At 38.7% G+C, this 15,425-nt stretch overlaps 1 protein-coding gene across 7 annotated transcripts in view; it reads right to left on the reverse strand.

Annotated features, from left to right (window-relative positions):
• The window catches only part of CCDC146 (coiled-coil domain containing 146), a 112,708-nt gene that overhangs the window by 17,582 nt on the left and 79,701 nt on the right, over positions 1-15,425 (reverse strand). For all 7 annotated transcript variants that reach the window (XM_050936814.1, XM_050936815.1, XM_050936816.1 and 4 more), the window contains 7 exons: positions 14,287-14,344; positions 11,680-11,856; positions 10,540-10,613; positions 8,835-9,062; positions 6,917-7,103; positions 3,389-3,484; positions 1,851-2,021 (listed from right to left, as the gene is read on the reverse strand). In XM_050936814.1, the coding sequence (XP_050792771.1) occupies positions 1,851-2,021; positions 3,389-3,484; positions 6,917-7,103; positions 8,835-9,062; positions 10,540-10,613; positions 11,680-11,856; positions 14,287-14,344 (991 nt within the window). The remainder of the gene's footprint in view (positions 1-1,850; positions 2,022-3,388; positions 3,485-6,916; positions 7,104-8,834; positions 9,063-10,539; positions 10,614-11,679; positions 11,857-14,286; positions 14,345-15,425) is intronic.

The following is a 15,425-nucleotide window of genomic DNA, read 5'->3' on the forward strand; positions in this document are numbered from 1 at the left end:
CCCATTTCAGTAGGATTCCTGATACTGCATCATTACAGGTCTGCCTGTGAGGAAGCAAGGAGGCAAAAGAGCTCTGTATTCTTTAGCTACTTAGTGCCCTAAATCTCTCAATCTTTTTGCCTCTATTTGTCTGAGCATGGAGTTACTTCCATCTCTCAGCATTCTCTCTTTTCCTTGAAGCCATCTTAGGACACATTCTTAAAGGTAGTTAGCCACTCGAAGATGCAGATAGGCACCCACTGGGATTTTCTAAAGCACCTTGGCACCTAAATTTCCTTCATCGTCTTTTCAGAAAAAGGATGAGAAATAAGAGATAGCAAAGCAGCAATGAAGACAGCACAAGAAAGAACTATAGGAAGGAGGTGGAGAAAGAAAGTCTATTGCTCTCTCTTCCATTCCTCACAAGAATTGGCCAGGGCAACCAGTTCACAACTCTTCTGCCTTGAGGCCTGCTGCTTCCATTCCCCAGCCTATCATTTCCTTTATGATGTGATTGTCTGGTAAAGACATGTCTGAAGTTGAGTCCTGGACTCCTGGCAGGAAGTAAATTGCACTTCTCTAGCTTCCCTCGACAGAAAAGCTTCTTTACTCTGGGTCTGTATTGGTCCGTACTCTTTCCTGGCTTTCAAACAATCATGGACAATTGCTTGGAATGGTACATTTCTAGGTTCTTCTTTAGAGCCCTGGGCCTTCTGAACTTAGTTACTTCCAGTACTATAATCGCCCGAGTTTATTAACTTTTAAGGTGCACTGCAAGGCCTTTCTTTTCTTCCTTGTCCATGACGAGATGGGAGTTGGGTGGACTGGCTGGATGTAGTGTGGGACTCCGGGTACTGTTTGTGTGGTGCAGGCCCGTTGACAGCAATTCTAGGCCCAGGGCCATCCCTAGCGGGGTATGGGGCCTGGGGCAGAAGTGACGAATCTGTCACTTCCAGGACCGACCCATCATTTCTGGGACCGACCGCGCCAGCCAATCGCACCAGCCCGCAGGGCCTTGCAAAGCGCAGGGCCTGGAGTGGTCCACCCCACACACTTAGGAGCCCTGTGACCCATCCGGCCAATTTAAAGGGGCCCTGGGCTCCCGACCGCTGCTGCCGCTACCACAGGTTTAAAAAAAGAACTAGATAAGTTCAAGGAGGATAGGTCCATCAATGGCTATGAGCCAGGATGGGCAGGGATTCAAAACCATGCTCTGAAGTGTCTGAAGCCTCACTTTGCCAGAAGCTGGGAATGGGCGATGTGGAATGGATCACTTGATGATTATCTGTTCTGTTCATTCCTTCTGAAGCACCTGGCATTTACCACTATTGGAAGAAAGGATACTGGGCTAGATGGACCATTGGTCTGACCCAGTATGGCTGTTCTTATGCTCCGTTCTAGTTTGCTCTTTTATACCAGAAGTAACATCAGGAATTACATTCTACAATATGTCAGGAAAAATTGGACTGTCCCCTGTGTTTGGAATGAAGGACGATCCTAGTCTTCTTTGGATACTTATGTCTTTGTGGAATATGATATGCAACTTCTGTGATCTGATTTTCCAGACTGAGGTATCTAGATTCTGTCCCATTATTTTATAACTTGTTCTTGTTTTGAAGGCCATTTGAGATGCCTGAAATTAGGTGGCATCACATTGCATTGTGACATGATGACATTTTGATGTACTATTACATTGTATCATAAAGTGACAATAAAACAACATAATGTCATGATATAAACCTCATGTTATGACAGAATTCTCAAGGGATGTGGAAGCAGGAGATTATGCTTGGTGATTATTTTATTGATAAGTAATATAATCTAATATACTCAAGAACAGTTTTCCAGTGAGATGAACCATGAGTTTTTACCTGTGCTTTTAAGAAGTCCTTAGATTTCTGTTCCCTCTCATCAGCCTTGACCTGAGTTAGGCGTGCAAGACTGGCTAACTCATCTCTGCAGCGTTCCTGCTCCTTAAAAAGCTGATCTTCTTCAGCAATACATTGTTCTAACATATAGGCCTCAACATCTGTTGTCATTTTCTAAAGTAAAACCAAACTTCACTTTAATATTAATTATTTATGAACTATAATATCAATGCTGATGGGCCCAAAATCTGAGATGCTCTTTTTGCTTATATATTCAAAGTCCATGAAAGGGTTTTGGTTTACATGGGTGTTAAAAAAAAATTACTACTAGCAGAACCTCAACATGAAGCCCTACAATAATACAGCAAAATGTTCTGCCACAGTGCAACATTACTGGCCTATCCACCCAGGGCCAGCTTTAGGAGTGCAGGGCCCTATTCGAACAGTTTCGAAAAAGAAAAAAACCCACATGTAAAAAAACACATGGGGCTTGTACTCACTGGGTGGTGCTCCGAGTCTTCGGTGGCACTTCGGCGGCGGGTCCTTCACTCACTCCAAGTCTTCAGTAGCACTGAAGGACCCGCTGCCAAAGTGCTGTTGAAGACCTGGAGTGAGCGAAGGACCCGCCGCCAAAGTGCCGCTGAAGACCCAGAGCACCGCCAGGTGAGTAAAAATTAAAAAGGCGCCTCTAGCCAGGGAAGGGATTCTCACTGGGTGCGGGGCCCTCTTAGGCGTGACGCCCAGTTCGGGGGAATTGGTGGAATAGGCCTAAAGCCAGCCCTGTATCCACCATTAGATTATTGAGCATGAAAATAAGGAGGCCAGAACATGCAGCAGCTTGAACAACTAAGCTTGTCAAAAGATCTTAAAATGCCCATAATAAGCAGTGATGCTAATGAATTCTGGGACTGGCATAAAAAGAAAGAATCCTATGTGGACAAGAGAAGGGCATCATGAGAACACTATCTGAAAAACACTATCTATCACTTCTAGTGAGCTCATCATCATAGTGCTTAGCACACCAATACTTTCAGACTGAACCAGCAACTGAGGTATTATAAAACAGCCACCTAGATTTTCCCAGAATGCACTAATACTGTTGACAGTGTGGCAGTTGGTGGCAAGCACACACAATTCACATGACTGTGGAGGGGGAAAAATCTATATTGTGGACATGCTGAACTGTGTTTGCTTTAATAAGGTCACGCTGCCATATCCAAACCCAATTACACCCACCACAGTTCCAGCTGTAGTGTAGATGGGACCCTATATTGGAGAGAACATTTTAATTAGGAAGCATATTTCTCTCTCATACTTCCAATAGGTGACCAATTGTAGTGAGAGCAAAATATGTTTTAAAAAAAACAACAAATACCTTGACAGTGTTTTAAAATAAAACAAATTCCATTTCCATTGCACATTATCTCACTGGACACCTACAACTAGAAACACTTGGCAAATTTTCTGCAAACAGTGCTTTTATCGTCTAGTTTGAAAGCTAGTTGCTGTAGTAAGAAATATAAGGAAGGAGAGCTGTTCACCTCCTGGGCCAGATTTCTCTTATTAATTTCAACTTCTTTTTGAAGTTCTCTTCTTCTTTCCACCAATGTCCCATCATCTTTAGGGATAGCATCTACCTACAAAGACAAATCAAGCAAGCAAATGATGTGCGAGAAAGATATGAAAAAATGTAAACATAGATAATATCTTTCAAGCAGCTTGTTAGATTGTAAGCTCTTTGGGACAGGGACCATCTTTTAGTTCTGTCTTTGTACAATGCCTAGCACAATGGGGTCCTGATCCATCGCCATGGCTCCTCGACACTATGGTAATACAAATAATAAATAAATAATAGCTTTAAAAGTAATTTTCTCAAATTTTCAAACTTCACAACAACATACCTGGGTCAGTACTGACATTCCTGAGAGTCAGGGTTTTACTGCAGCATAAAGCATAGTTTTATTCTGATAAGTGACTGTAAAAATATCACCTTCTAGCTTCATAGATGGCTTTTTGAGTGAAATCCTGTCCCCACTGAAGACAATGGGAATTTTGCCATTGACTTAATGGGGTCGGTATTTAACCCTTGTGTATAATGAAAGGCATACCTGCTGCTTTTAGTGATTTTAATGCAACGTTAGGGCTTTTTACTCCTGTTAGCCTTGAAGAAGCCAAAACCAATAATAGAATGAGTATATACTCCATCTTGTTCATCATCATCAGAATTGTTTAGTGAGTCAAATATTATAATAAAGCCTTTAGACTGATTGGATATAATTTAATTGGAACTTAATTTCTGTGTAATTCCATTAAAACATTTGTATTGCAAAGGTTCACTGGGGAATAATTTGGAAACAATGGGATAACACTGGTGCAACAGAGGAACTAATGTGTCTTGAAGAACCTCTGCTAGTAGTAGTATGTGAGAGGGACAGCTTGTGTTGAGTTTGCAATGCTGGCAGTTAGAAATAGTATTTTTTTACTTGCAAACTGAGAACACTGGATCTGAAAGTCACATAACCAAAATAAATACTGAACTCCAAGATGTCATTTTCAAAGTACAACCAGATATTAAGATTCAAAATTCTACACACTAACATAGATAATAACAAATATTATTTTGCACTTAAACAGCACTCTTCATTTGTGGTTCTTAAATAGTATTACAAAGGTGGATACTATCACCATTTTATGGACAGGGAAATTAAAACACAGTAAAATGAAGGCCAACATTTTCAAATGTGGCATCTGGTTTTGGCACCCTTAGTTTTCGGATGCCCAATTTGAGACAACTTTGGTCTGACTTTGAGATTTGTTGAGCACCCACAATTCCAATTCAATTCAAAGGGAGCTGAAAAATCAGGCTCAAGGTGTCTCAAGTTGGATACCCAAAAACAGAGACACAATCAGATGCCACTTTTGAAAATTTGACCAAAGTGACTTGCCCAGAGTCACATGATTTGATGGTTTGGGGGAGTTGACATGATTTTTGAGCTGTTGAGCGGATCTTACTCATACTTTTTGATCTCTTGAGGTTAGCAATATTGTGCACCCTGATCCTGAACTGTTCTGTGGGCTGTTCTGTGGGCTGGAGAAACTGAGACAGCTTTCAGGGCCTGTCAAAATTACAGCTGTCTCTTGGGACTGGCCTGCAGGCCATGCTGCCCAGAATCTCAGCAACACTCTCTATGCTAGAGCTTGAAAGAGGGGCCTTGGGAGGCATTCTTATGGCTGACTTCCACTGCAACTGAACTTTCAGAGCACCTTTATGCTGCTTGAGCCTTGTTACCTGACACAAAGGGGAGGGAGCAGGGGTGAGGATCTCACTGGATATGGTGAATTTTTTAACTCCGAATGTCCCTGATTTTTGTCAGTTTGAGTTTGACATTGAACCATAATGGTCAGTTATAGGTCTTTCTTCAGAAAAATTTGTCTAGAGCAACACAGAAGAGGTCCCTTTCCTTGGACTTACTAAGAGGCAGCTGGTTAATGCCTTTATCATCACTGGAGGGACACTCATCAGCCCATTAGGCAACATTTCAAATAAGCTGAGTCTAAAATTACTTGTTTTCCAATGAAGGATTATGCAAGACACAACAACTTTTCTTGTATTTTTTTCCCCACTTGGATTGTGTCATGGGGTGAGTAATAAGCAGTGAGGTGAAATCAGCAGGAAATTCCATTTTGTTTTTGCAATGGTGAGTGGGATAGAGAAAGTAAAATTACTTAGTTACAGCTTTATAAATTTAAACAGCACTTTATAAACATATAGTAAAAATTTTTTGCCCCAAAGAGCTTACAACAGCCATGCACAATTGTAATGAAATTGTACCAGGCCTGGCATATCTGCTCACTAGCCTTTTACTAAGATGATATTTTACTATCCTGTCAAAAATAATTACTTGCCAAGGAGGAATTAGAATTTTGAAAGATGGGTTTACAATCTTCAACAGACTAGAAAAACAAAGCCAACACAAGGCATGGAACAATAGTTCAGGAAATGGAGGGTTGGGGAACAACTAGTGAGGAGAGAATCAGGAGGATTCCTGGGAACAGTGGAATTCCTTAAGGAAGGATTTGGAGGAGGAGAAGGAAGTGCTTGGTAGACAAGGCGAATTAAACTGTTCTTATTATAAGGGGCAGAGTGACAGAAGGCATGAGTGTGAAAAGAAGACAAAGAAAGACATATGGACAGTGGATTGGGGAAATGCAGAAAGAGGGCAGAAATAAACAGACATAATTGGAGTGGGAATGAAGGAAACATAGAGGAGAGTACTTTATTTGTAATACCAAATATCAAATGGTACCAATTCCCTAGAATCAGGTTAAAACAAAGAAAGAAAGAAAGAATCTGATTTACTGTAAAACATACAAGAAACCTGCACAATATAAAGGGCAGTGTGCTTTAGTGATTTAAGTAAAGAACTGGGAGCCATGTAATCCTGGGTTCTAGTCATGTCTGTCACTAATTTCTTCTGTGGTCTTGAGCAAACCACTCACTTATTTTGCCCTCTCATAAGTGGGGATAACAATACTATAGCACCTCGCAGGTGGCATGCCTTTAAACCCCTGACTCAATTTGCTAGGCCTCCATCCTTCTAAAATCCACTTCTTCAAACAGCCTACAAATCCCATTTACTCTTCAGTGAAGATTACAATAAAATGGTGGAACTATCAGATGTGTGTAATAGTTTGTTGTTTGTTCACACTGCTTCATGTTGCTCCTTAACCTTTCCCTGTATTGTATTTATATGTTGTCTATCTAGTTAGTAAGGTCCTCCAGGTAAAGGGACTATATTTGTTTCATGGCTATAAAGTGCCTTGCATGTTGTGGGTGCCTTGCAGATAACACTCATATACACAGATACAGCCAAACAGATGTAGTACTTATGAGAGCTAAAAAAGCAAGAATTCTGAATACAAATGTTAGCAACACCCTGTATTCTGTACATAGAAATTTAAAATGTTGTCTTATTTTTATTTCTGTGCAACCATTTAAAAAGTATTTCTTAATTTGATTTTCTATAGCAATATTTTTAATTCTTGTCATCAGTGTTTTGCATACAGACCTCTAATGTGAGCCTCTCATGCAGTAATTTAATTTGCTCCAAGGAATCATAAGCGATTTTCAATTGCATCTCCATCTTTTTTAAATTTCTCAAATCTCTATCTTTCTCTCTTTGTTTATAAATCAGATTATCATGCTGCTTTTGCTTCTCCAAGAGATAGTTACGTAAACCAATTTCCAGAACAGCCCTACATAGATATATAGAATATTTCAGAAAGAGAAAACCTATTCAATAGATGTATGCAAATAAACATGACCACTTTACATTGAGTTTGGAAAAGCATTATGGCAGCTGAGCAGCAAAATAAAATAGAAAAAACTGTCTTGTCACAAATTAATGGCCATTCTCCTAAAACATAATGGGTGAAATCCTGACTCCATTGAAGCCAATGGCAACACTGCCCCATGCATTGTTTCATGCTTTGTTTCAACAATGCTAAAAAATTACTCATAGTATAAGAGAGAAATTATTTCTATTTCTTAAAGTGAGAATTAAAATGTATTTTTATTATCTAAGGAAGTCTAAATTTTGTTCATTTGTAAATTTCCATTTATCAGTTCCTCCAACCTTCGTTAATGCGAGACACAAACAGAAAGGGCAGAAGGATTACTGCTAAAGGTAAGGCTATTATTACAGGTATACATCCTTCCCCACAAATAAAGGAGAAACTTGAAGCTGGCTAGAGTCATGCATAATAACTCCAAGATCTGAGATCTGAAGCATTATAGCAGTTTATATTGGTTACCAGATGTGGAGAGGCTGGGATTTATAAGGGAGTCTAAAGGAGCTGGCTTCCCAAATCCAGTTGGATTTCAATGGGATGTGGGTGTCTAGCACCCTTATGTTCCTTTGAAAATCCTTAGGCTAGGTTCTCTCATCTGCTAAATACACTTTGCATTGCTTACTCATTTAAATCACCCGAAGAAATCCCCTAGGGATTTCTCCCTGTGTAGGGGAAATCCATTGTTCCCAGCTCTCATGATATTATTACAGTTCTCATGATTTTTGGTGTTCTTCTTCAAGTCACAGCTCTCAGAGTCCAGTGATTATATGAGAATCTCAGCATTCACTTAAAAACAGTAAGTAGGTTGCTAGTCCTTCTGGTTCCAAAGAAATGCTTGAAAGCATGATCAGCATGAACCTTAATGGGTCAGAAACCAGAAAGCAAATTAAAAAAATCCCAAATGTACTACTTTTAAATAACATCATGATTAGGGGAGGCATGAATGAACACTTCTCTTTGGTGATACTGGGAATCTCTGGCTGTTGTAAAGCTGGTAGAGGTGGCTCTGCCCCCGCACTCCTGTGCCAGCTTTAGCATCTGCTGTTGCCGCCTCTTCCTCCAAAGCTGTGCTGCCCAGTGTAAGTGAGGAGGGAGGATGTCAGGGGTCAGAAGGAGGTGAGTCAGGTGGTGATCATGTCAGCAGAGGTGAATTGAGGAGAGGAGGTGTGGCAGAGCAAGGCTCTGCTATACCCAATTCTTTGCTGGAGGACACAGAAGAATCAGGGAGCCACAAGCGGGCCTTTGTCAGCACCCTTCTCCTCTGAAACCAATCTTTGCTCAGGCACAGTGGAAGATTGAGTCATCAGCCTCAGTTTTGTGGATTCTCATTTAGGGCCTGATCCAAATGTCCACTGAATCAATGAGCTGCCCCATGCAGTTCAGTGGGCTTTCGATCAGACCCTTACTGCATTTCTCCCTTGTATGATAACATCAGGTTTTGATCACCAACGTAACTCAATAAACAGAAATTATATAAATCCATGATGAAATTAGGGTAATGTTAAATAGTGTGATTTTATGAAGTCAATAATAAAACTATTTAAAGCAATAACCAAGAAAAGAATAATTCATTTAGAATAGATGAGTGCTCACTCATACCATTTCTGAGTACTGGCTCATGCCTTCTATTCTAACCTGTCTGCCAGGGCTGTTGCTTCATTCTCTTTGCTCATTTCTAGTAACTTTGTCAAATGGTTGAATTCTCGTTCTTTGCTTTCAAGCAAAGCTCGTTTTCCATCCAATTCCTTCATTACATCTTTCTTTTCTTCCAATACTTCTTCACTCTTTTTTTCTACTTTTTTAAGGGCATCATTTAACTCCTGAACATGGTCAATAAGAATTTTTTTCTTCTTCTCTGCATCTCTGAGAACACATTTTAAAACAGTATAATATCACATCTGTAAAAATGGATCCAGCTCTAGAAATATAGAACAAAGCCCAAATGCTGTTACTCCTGCTGTAGTGAGCAGAAGCAGAACTATTGCTCAGCATTTCTTCTGCTACAACTGTTCTGTATGTCCTCATGGCTATGGAGATAGTATTCTGAAGCACATTTTGCTGCCCCTCTGAACTAGCGCATCATGTATTCTTAGCTAATGCTTGTTGGTGACGGCATGCCAAGTGACTGGAGGACTGACTTAGATCACATGCTCCTGATGACTTGTTACAGTGGGCAGTTCTCCCTTTTGGGCTCTATCCACTCTCTGATTTCACTTCAGCACCAGTACAGCACAAGTTAGAGTTTAGGTTCAAATGTGTATTTTTGCAGTAAGCCATTCCCAAATCTATAGCTCTGCCACAGTACAGCTTGGCAATATGCATGTGAAATCAGCTTTTGTTCCATGAAATTAGATAACTGGACACAGAAAAATAGGCAAAGAAGGAAGAAAAAGAAAAGGGATGTATAGGTTTTAAATTAAATTGAGCAGAGGCAAGGAATTATATACAAAAATGTAACATCAGAAAAATAATTAATGGTAGAGGATGCAGTCAGGAGATAGAATAAACTTCAGTGTAATATAATAGGTTAATAAGGTACAATGAAAGCTCACTTAGGACAGCAATTTGGCCACTAAGTGTTTTAAGACCAGGTAGCCAAATTGCAATTGGCTGCATTTCACACAAGTATGCTTTTCCTTGACCAGTATATCTCATTCTTTACTGTACCAATTAGCCAATGTTGAACAGAGAAACCTGCCACTGGCTGCAAAAAGAAGTCTGTAAGGAATCAGGAGGAAAACGTAACAGGTGATGAGTGGATATTATCTAAAAGATTTAAAGCATTAGATCAAATAATTTGTATAGGAAGACTAAAATCAGAGCACTGTAACTAAATACTTGCTCCCAGAAAATCTAGATGCTAGGATAATTTCACAACATGATCCTCAGCTGGTGAAAACTGATGTAGTTCTATTGCAGCCAATGGTCCTATGCTAATGTTCAGCAGCTGAGGACTGGCGTGTGTTGAAAAGTGCTAGGTGCTAGATTACACCATCAAATTAGTATTGTTCCACATTTGAAAAAAAAATCTGTGGAATATCAGGTAAGATCTGTGTAGTATCTGATATCAACCATCTTAATATGCAGTATCAATAGATGTTTTAATGGTTTGTTGTTTTTCAAGTCTAAAATATGTTTCCCTGCTGATGCTATATCTTTTGATTCAGTTTCATGGATACTGCTCATTAAGTAGATTATGGATACACTGTATCTGTATTGATCAGAATTTTGTATCAAGAACTTAAACTTTGTTAATTGTCTATATACCAAGATATTACTGAAAAAACAAATAATAAAAATAAAATGAAAATATTTTAGTTAGATACATTTAAAAACATACAATGTTTTGCGTTTTATCTTGTCCATTTCTTTTCCAAGCTGCACAGGAATGGCATGAAGGCGGACTAGCTCATCCTAGTAATAAAACAAAAATGTTAGACCAACAGGTTCTAAATTTCACGTAATTTCAGAGAACTAACATTTTCTTTGAACTACTAATATGACCCAGAACCGAAATGTGTGTTTTTCAATAACACGAGTTTGTCCCAAAAAAGAACACAGCTGCTATTACTGACTAGTGCAACGATATGCAAAATTATATTTGCAAAACTCACAAATAATGTACATATGCTATAAATATATAGGCCTAGATTTTCTGAGACAAGGAGCACCAGAAAATCTAGCTCCTATTCTTAGGGCAAATCTGTGCTTACCAGGGTCCCAGCATAACTGCAGAGCTCAGAGAAAGCCACAAAACACTCTAAAATGACCTAAAATATCTTTTCTATACATACAAATTTCACATTGTTAAGGTCCAATACTTCAAGATCTGACACATCTGGAAGGAAGTGCTGTGTATTCTTCTGAAAGACTGGAAGCCCTGCTTTTCCAATGCTATTAAGCTCCTATTTCCAGCCATCCTGGTTCATGAAATATCTGACCTCAAACCTTTCACCGATCCACGTCTTCTGAATTTAACCTACCTTAGGTCACAAGCGTGTGTGTGTGTGTGTGTGTGTTTATTGAAAGTTATTGATTTCATTTTCATATTTTCCTGATGGAAAAATCAAAAAGTTTCAGCAAAATTGAAAATGTCCTGTAGAAAATTTTGCAGAAACTACATTTTTAATCAAAAAAGACTGACTGAAAATTCCTGACCTGCTCTAATTATAATTCACAGAATACTGTGTTCTGTCTTTTCCATTAATATCTATATACCTAAAATTAGCCTAAGAGTTCTAACCGTTATGAAAGCTACTTGTTGTCAGTCTTATGCCTATAATTTTCCCGATAGCTACTTGTGGGAATGGTATAGCAACATGATACATGGTTATTGACTAATGCTGCATTTTGTGATGTCATGCCTATGTCATGACAGTACATATTCAAATGACAGCAGAAGTGTTCAGAATATTCAATATGTTTCCCTGATTGTGCGCATGCACACACACACACACTTATATACGCATTCTCATGTTACTTTTAAGTCATCCTGCTGCTCAAGAAGTTCCTCTACTTCTTTCTGTTCTCTTAACATCAGTCTTTGCTTGGATGTCACATCTTCCTTCAATGCTTTAATTTCCATTCTCCTTTGGGTTGTTTCTTTACGGAGCTCTTCACAGTTTTCTTTCACCACTTTCATTTTCTTTTCTGTCTCCTTTAAAAGTAAAGTCAAAGATCAGATATCTCAAATTTGTATTCGTTTTGGGGGAAAGTGCATTTCTTGATTACAATTGTTTAAAAATATTGTATTGTTTGTTTAATAATTTATGGATTTTCATTAGAGAAGTGCACCTTTTCTTTAAAAGACTGAGAAGCCTAAATGGATTGTGTATTACTTTGGTATTTTTGCATATTCACATGAGTTTAGTTTTCCTATTTCACGATTACGAAAACTCCTAAAATTCTTTGGTTCCATCATATTTCCACCAAATTTTCTTTTATATTTTGTTGTAAGTTAAATTTAAATTTTAAAATAAATATTACTCAAAGATATTTTCTCATATACATACATACCGTCTTAGGTCTTCCTATTGTTCTGATAATTTACTTCTTTTATAAGGCTTGGCTTGATAGCCCATAAGACCTCTATTCACCCATAGAACAGATTCAAACAAGCAGCAGCAGTGCTAACTACCCTACACTGCTCCAGCATCATGTCTCAACTCTGACATGGAAGGACAACCGTATTAGTGAGAGCAGAAGTTCAATTTCCATGTCTGTCCAGACTTTGGGCTTTGTGCCAATAGTCAATTTAACATCAACTGTAATGCTCATTTCAGAAGGCCACTGAATAGCCAGTAGACGCTAAATTTTGGCCACTACCAACCTGGGCTGGATTCAAAGTAGCAAACTAAAAGTAAAAGTCTAGAAAATTCCAGTAAAAATGATTACAATCCTTCAGCTGGCTCTTGTTGGTTATTATATCATGCTCCTCATCAGTACCTGACTCAGACTGAGAAGCTAATGATCCAGCCAGACGACCAAACTCAGTGATGAAGCCTAGTTATGTACCACTTGCATCACGTTGTGCATATGCTAAGAAGACTATTGGTTTTAACTGAAGGACCAGAAGCTCCAATAATCTGCAGTGCCAGGAACCTCTAAGTGAATAGATTCGCTGCTCTTAACCTGGTCAGCCAGCTGGAACCAGAAGGAACCATCTGCAATGTTCATCTGGATTTTTCACCAGAAAAAGTTGTACATCCCTCTATCCCAAATACTGATCTTGAATTTGTAGTCTTTCACATGCTGAATGTTATTTACCTTTTGTTACAATTATTAACTATTGAGTGTTTTTTACTCAAAATATGCAAGAATTGCAGAATCAGGCCTTTAATGAGATGATGGGCAATTTCATGAAACAAACACCACTAGTCTTGTTTGAATGGAAGAAAAATAAATTCTGAGCACAGTGGGAGGATTAAGATGATCAGAAAAGCAAGCAGGATATATAGACCTCTTTTATATTTTTGGGAAAGGGAACAATATTGTAAGAAAGGGTTAAGATTAGTTATTCTGAATGGCATATGTATTATAGGATAGGATATGAAATATAATTTGTTACTACTTTACTCTGCACCAAAATTATGTTCACAGTATTTTAAAATTCTGCAAAAATCTGGGAATTTATTTAACCTACAATACAATGGATGGAGAATGAGAGTGGGGAGCACTGGAGCATATCCTCAACCCCCCTTTGTCTAATAATAATTGAGCTAAGTTTGATCCTTTATTTCTAGTTATTAGTCAACAAATATATGCAGCCATATGCTCAGTATTACAATCATAGGCAACTGAAGAGCAAATGAGGGCGGAGGTATCAAACTCACAATTTGTATTGGCTACTGACAGTCTCCAGAAAGGTCAGAAGTAAACAGTTCATGGAGCACATTTTGAAAGGAAAATTTTTCAGTCTGAAAACTTAAACCAGTTCTAATCACTAAAGCACCCTAAGCATTTATAAGGCTTTAGTGTCATTTACAATAAGTCTCCTTTACACCACCCTCGTTTGCTCACCTGCACACATGCATGCATGCCCAGTCCTGCCCCTCAGCAGTGAGTGACATCTCCCCTGCACATATGCACAATCCCTCCCCCACTGCACAGATTTATGTCTCCACCAGCTGCTCTGGGCTGCTGGAGAGGGATGAGTGACTGCTCTTGCAGCTTCTTTTTGCTTCCCCTCAGAAGTCATTTTTCTGCAGGGAAGCAAAGCAACCTGTGGCTGACATTAATTCTGTGACCACGCAGTGGTGTAGAATTCCTCCAGAAGTACTACTTCAATATTTGTCCTGTGAATTATTAGAATTGTAATTTGAACAGTTTCTCTCAGGACATCTATCCGTAAATGTCTTTATAAGTTAAATATTTAGTGTTTGTCCTGAGGGTCTCAAAAGTGAATGACACAATACAGCCTTTTCTTTGAATTCTACCTCTTGATTTTTCCACATATTCCAGATGTTACAAAAATCTACTATTTTAGTTTTTAAAATAGCATCTTCAGTTGCATAGTTTTCTTATTTTACATGCTATCCAACAGGACACAAAACATGACTTTTTTTAGTGAGGTGTATTTCATACTTACACCTTGCTTGGGGATTCTCTCATATTCCCTTTGCAGAAGTCTTTTGTCTTCTTGTAAACTACAGAAAAATAGTCATAGAGATCAGCACATTGGCAATATGCAAAGCAATAAAAAGAGACCGTTAACAGTCCATGCTATCCAACATTAAAAAGTGAAGTGAAATAACATCTGTGACAATTTGGATACCATTTGAAAATTGGATTTAGGTCAGTCTTACCATAACATTGATCTAGATGTTACAAGTGTACAAAAACCAAATTTCATTATATAGGTATAAGTTTCACTGCAAAATCTGGTGCATAAAGAATAATTCAAATATCAACACAGAATTAGAGCACAGATACCTAAAAAGACCTCAGAGATGTTTTTCGTATCTTAGGGCACTTTCTGAACTCTTTAATAAAACTGAAATAAAAAACATGTGGTTTTAAAAAAACAGATATTGAAGGAGATAAACTGTAGAAGAGCATTTACTAACAAGTGCATGCAAAAACTGTACACTCTAGCATAAAGATTATTTTCACCATCAGCATGCTTATCATCATCTTTTTCCAACACCAAGGATGGGTAGGGCCAAGATTATAAACAGATTTCAACCACATCTATTTTGAGCCACCATTTAACCCAGTTGGGGTGTTGCCTGGATGGTTTTATATACTGTTATATGATTGCCTCCTTGAACATACACGTCCTCTCTGTCCAGGCAGACTTTTGATGATTGTACTCACACAATGTACTTTCAGTCTTCTACAGATATCATAATTTCTTAGTCTATTTAGTCTTGTCATGCCTCGGATATGGTGCAATCAGCTCCTTTCAAATGTTTGCAGCTTTTGCTCCAGGTGCTTTTTGAGTACTCATGTTTCACAGCCATAAAGCAGAGGAGTAACTTTTGTAACCTAACAGGTACAGGCTGTTGAGCTTCTTGTCATGAGGGGTAGACTTAGAGCGATATTGTCTGTGTCCTTTCATTTACTGCATCTCCCACCACAGAGTTCGATGTGGGATGGAAGAAGAAGCAGTCTCAGTCTCTCAAGGGGACATAATAAATTTTGTCATCCCTCTTGCTGGTGAGGGAATGGTGGCAGATGTCTGCCAAATTGTTTCAGCCACTGTTACCAGGACATCGTTTATTAGCA

The sequence above is a fragment of the Gopherus flavomarginatus genome, chromosome 1, assembly GCF_025201925.1.
Source record: "Gopherus flavomarginatus isolate rGopFla2 chromosome 1, rGopFla2.mat.asm, whole genome shotgun sequence".
NCBI lineage: Eukaryota > Metazoa > Chordata > Testudines > Testudinidae > Gopherus > Gopherus flavomarginatus.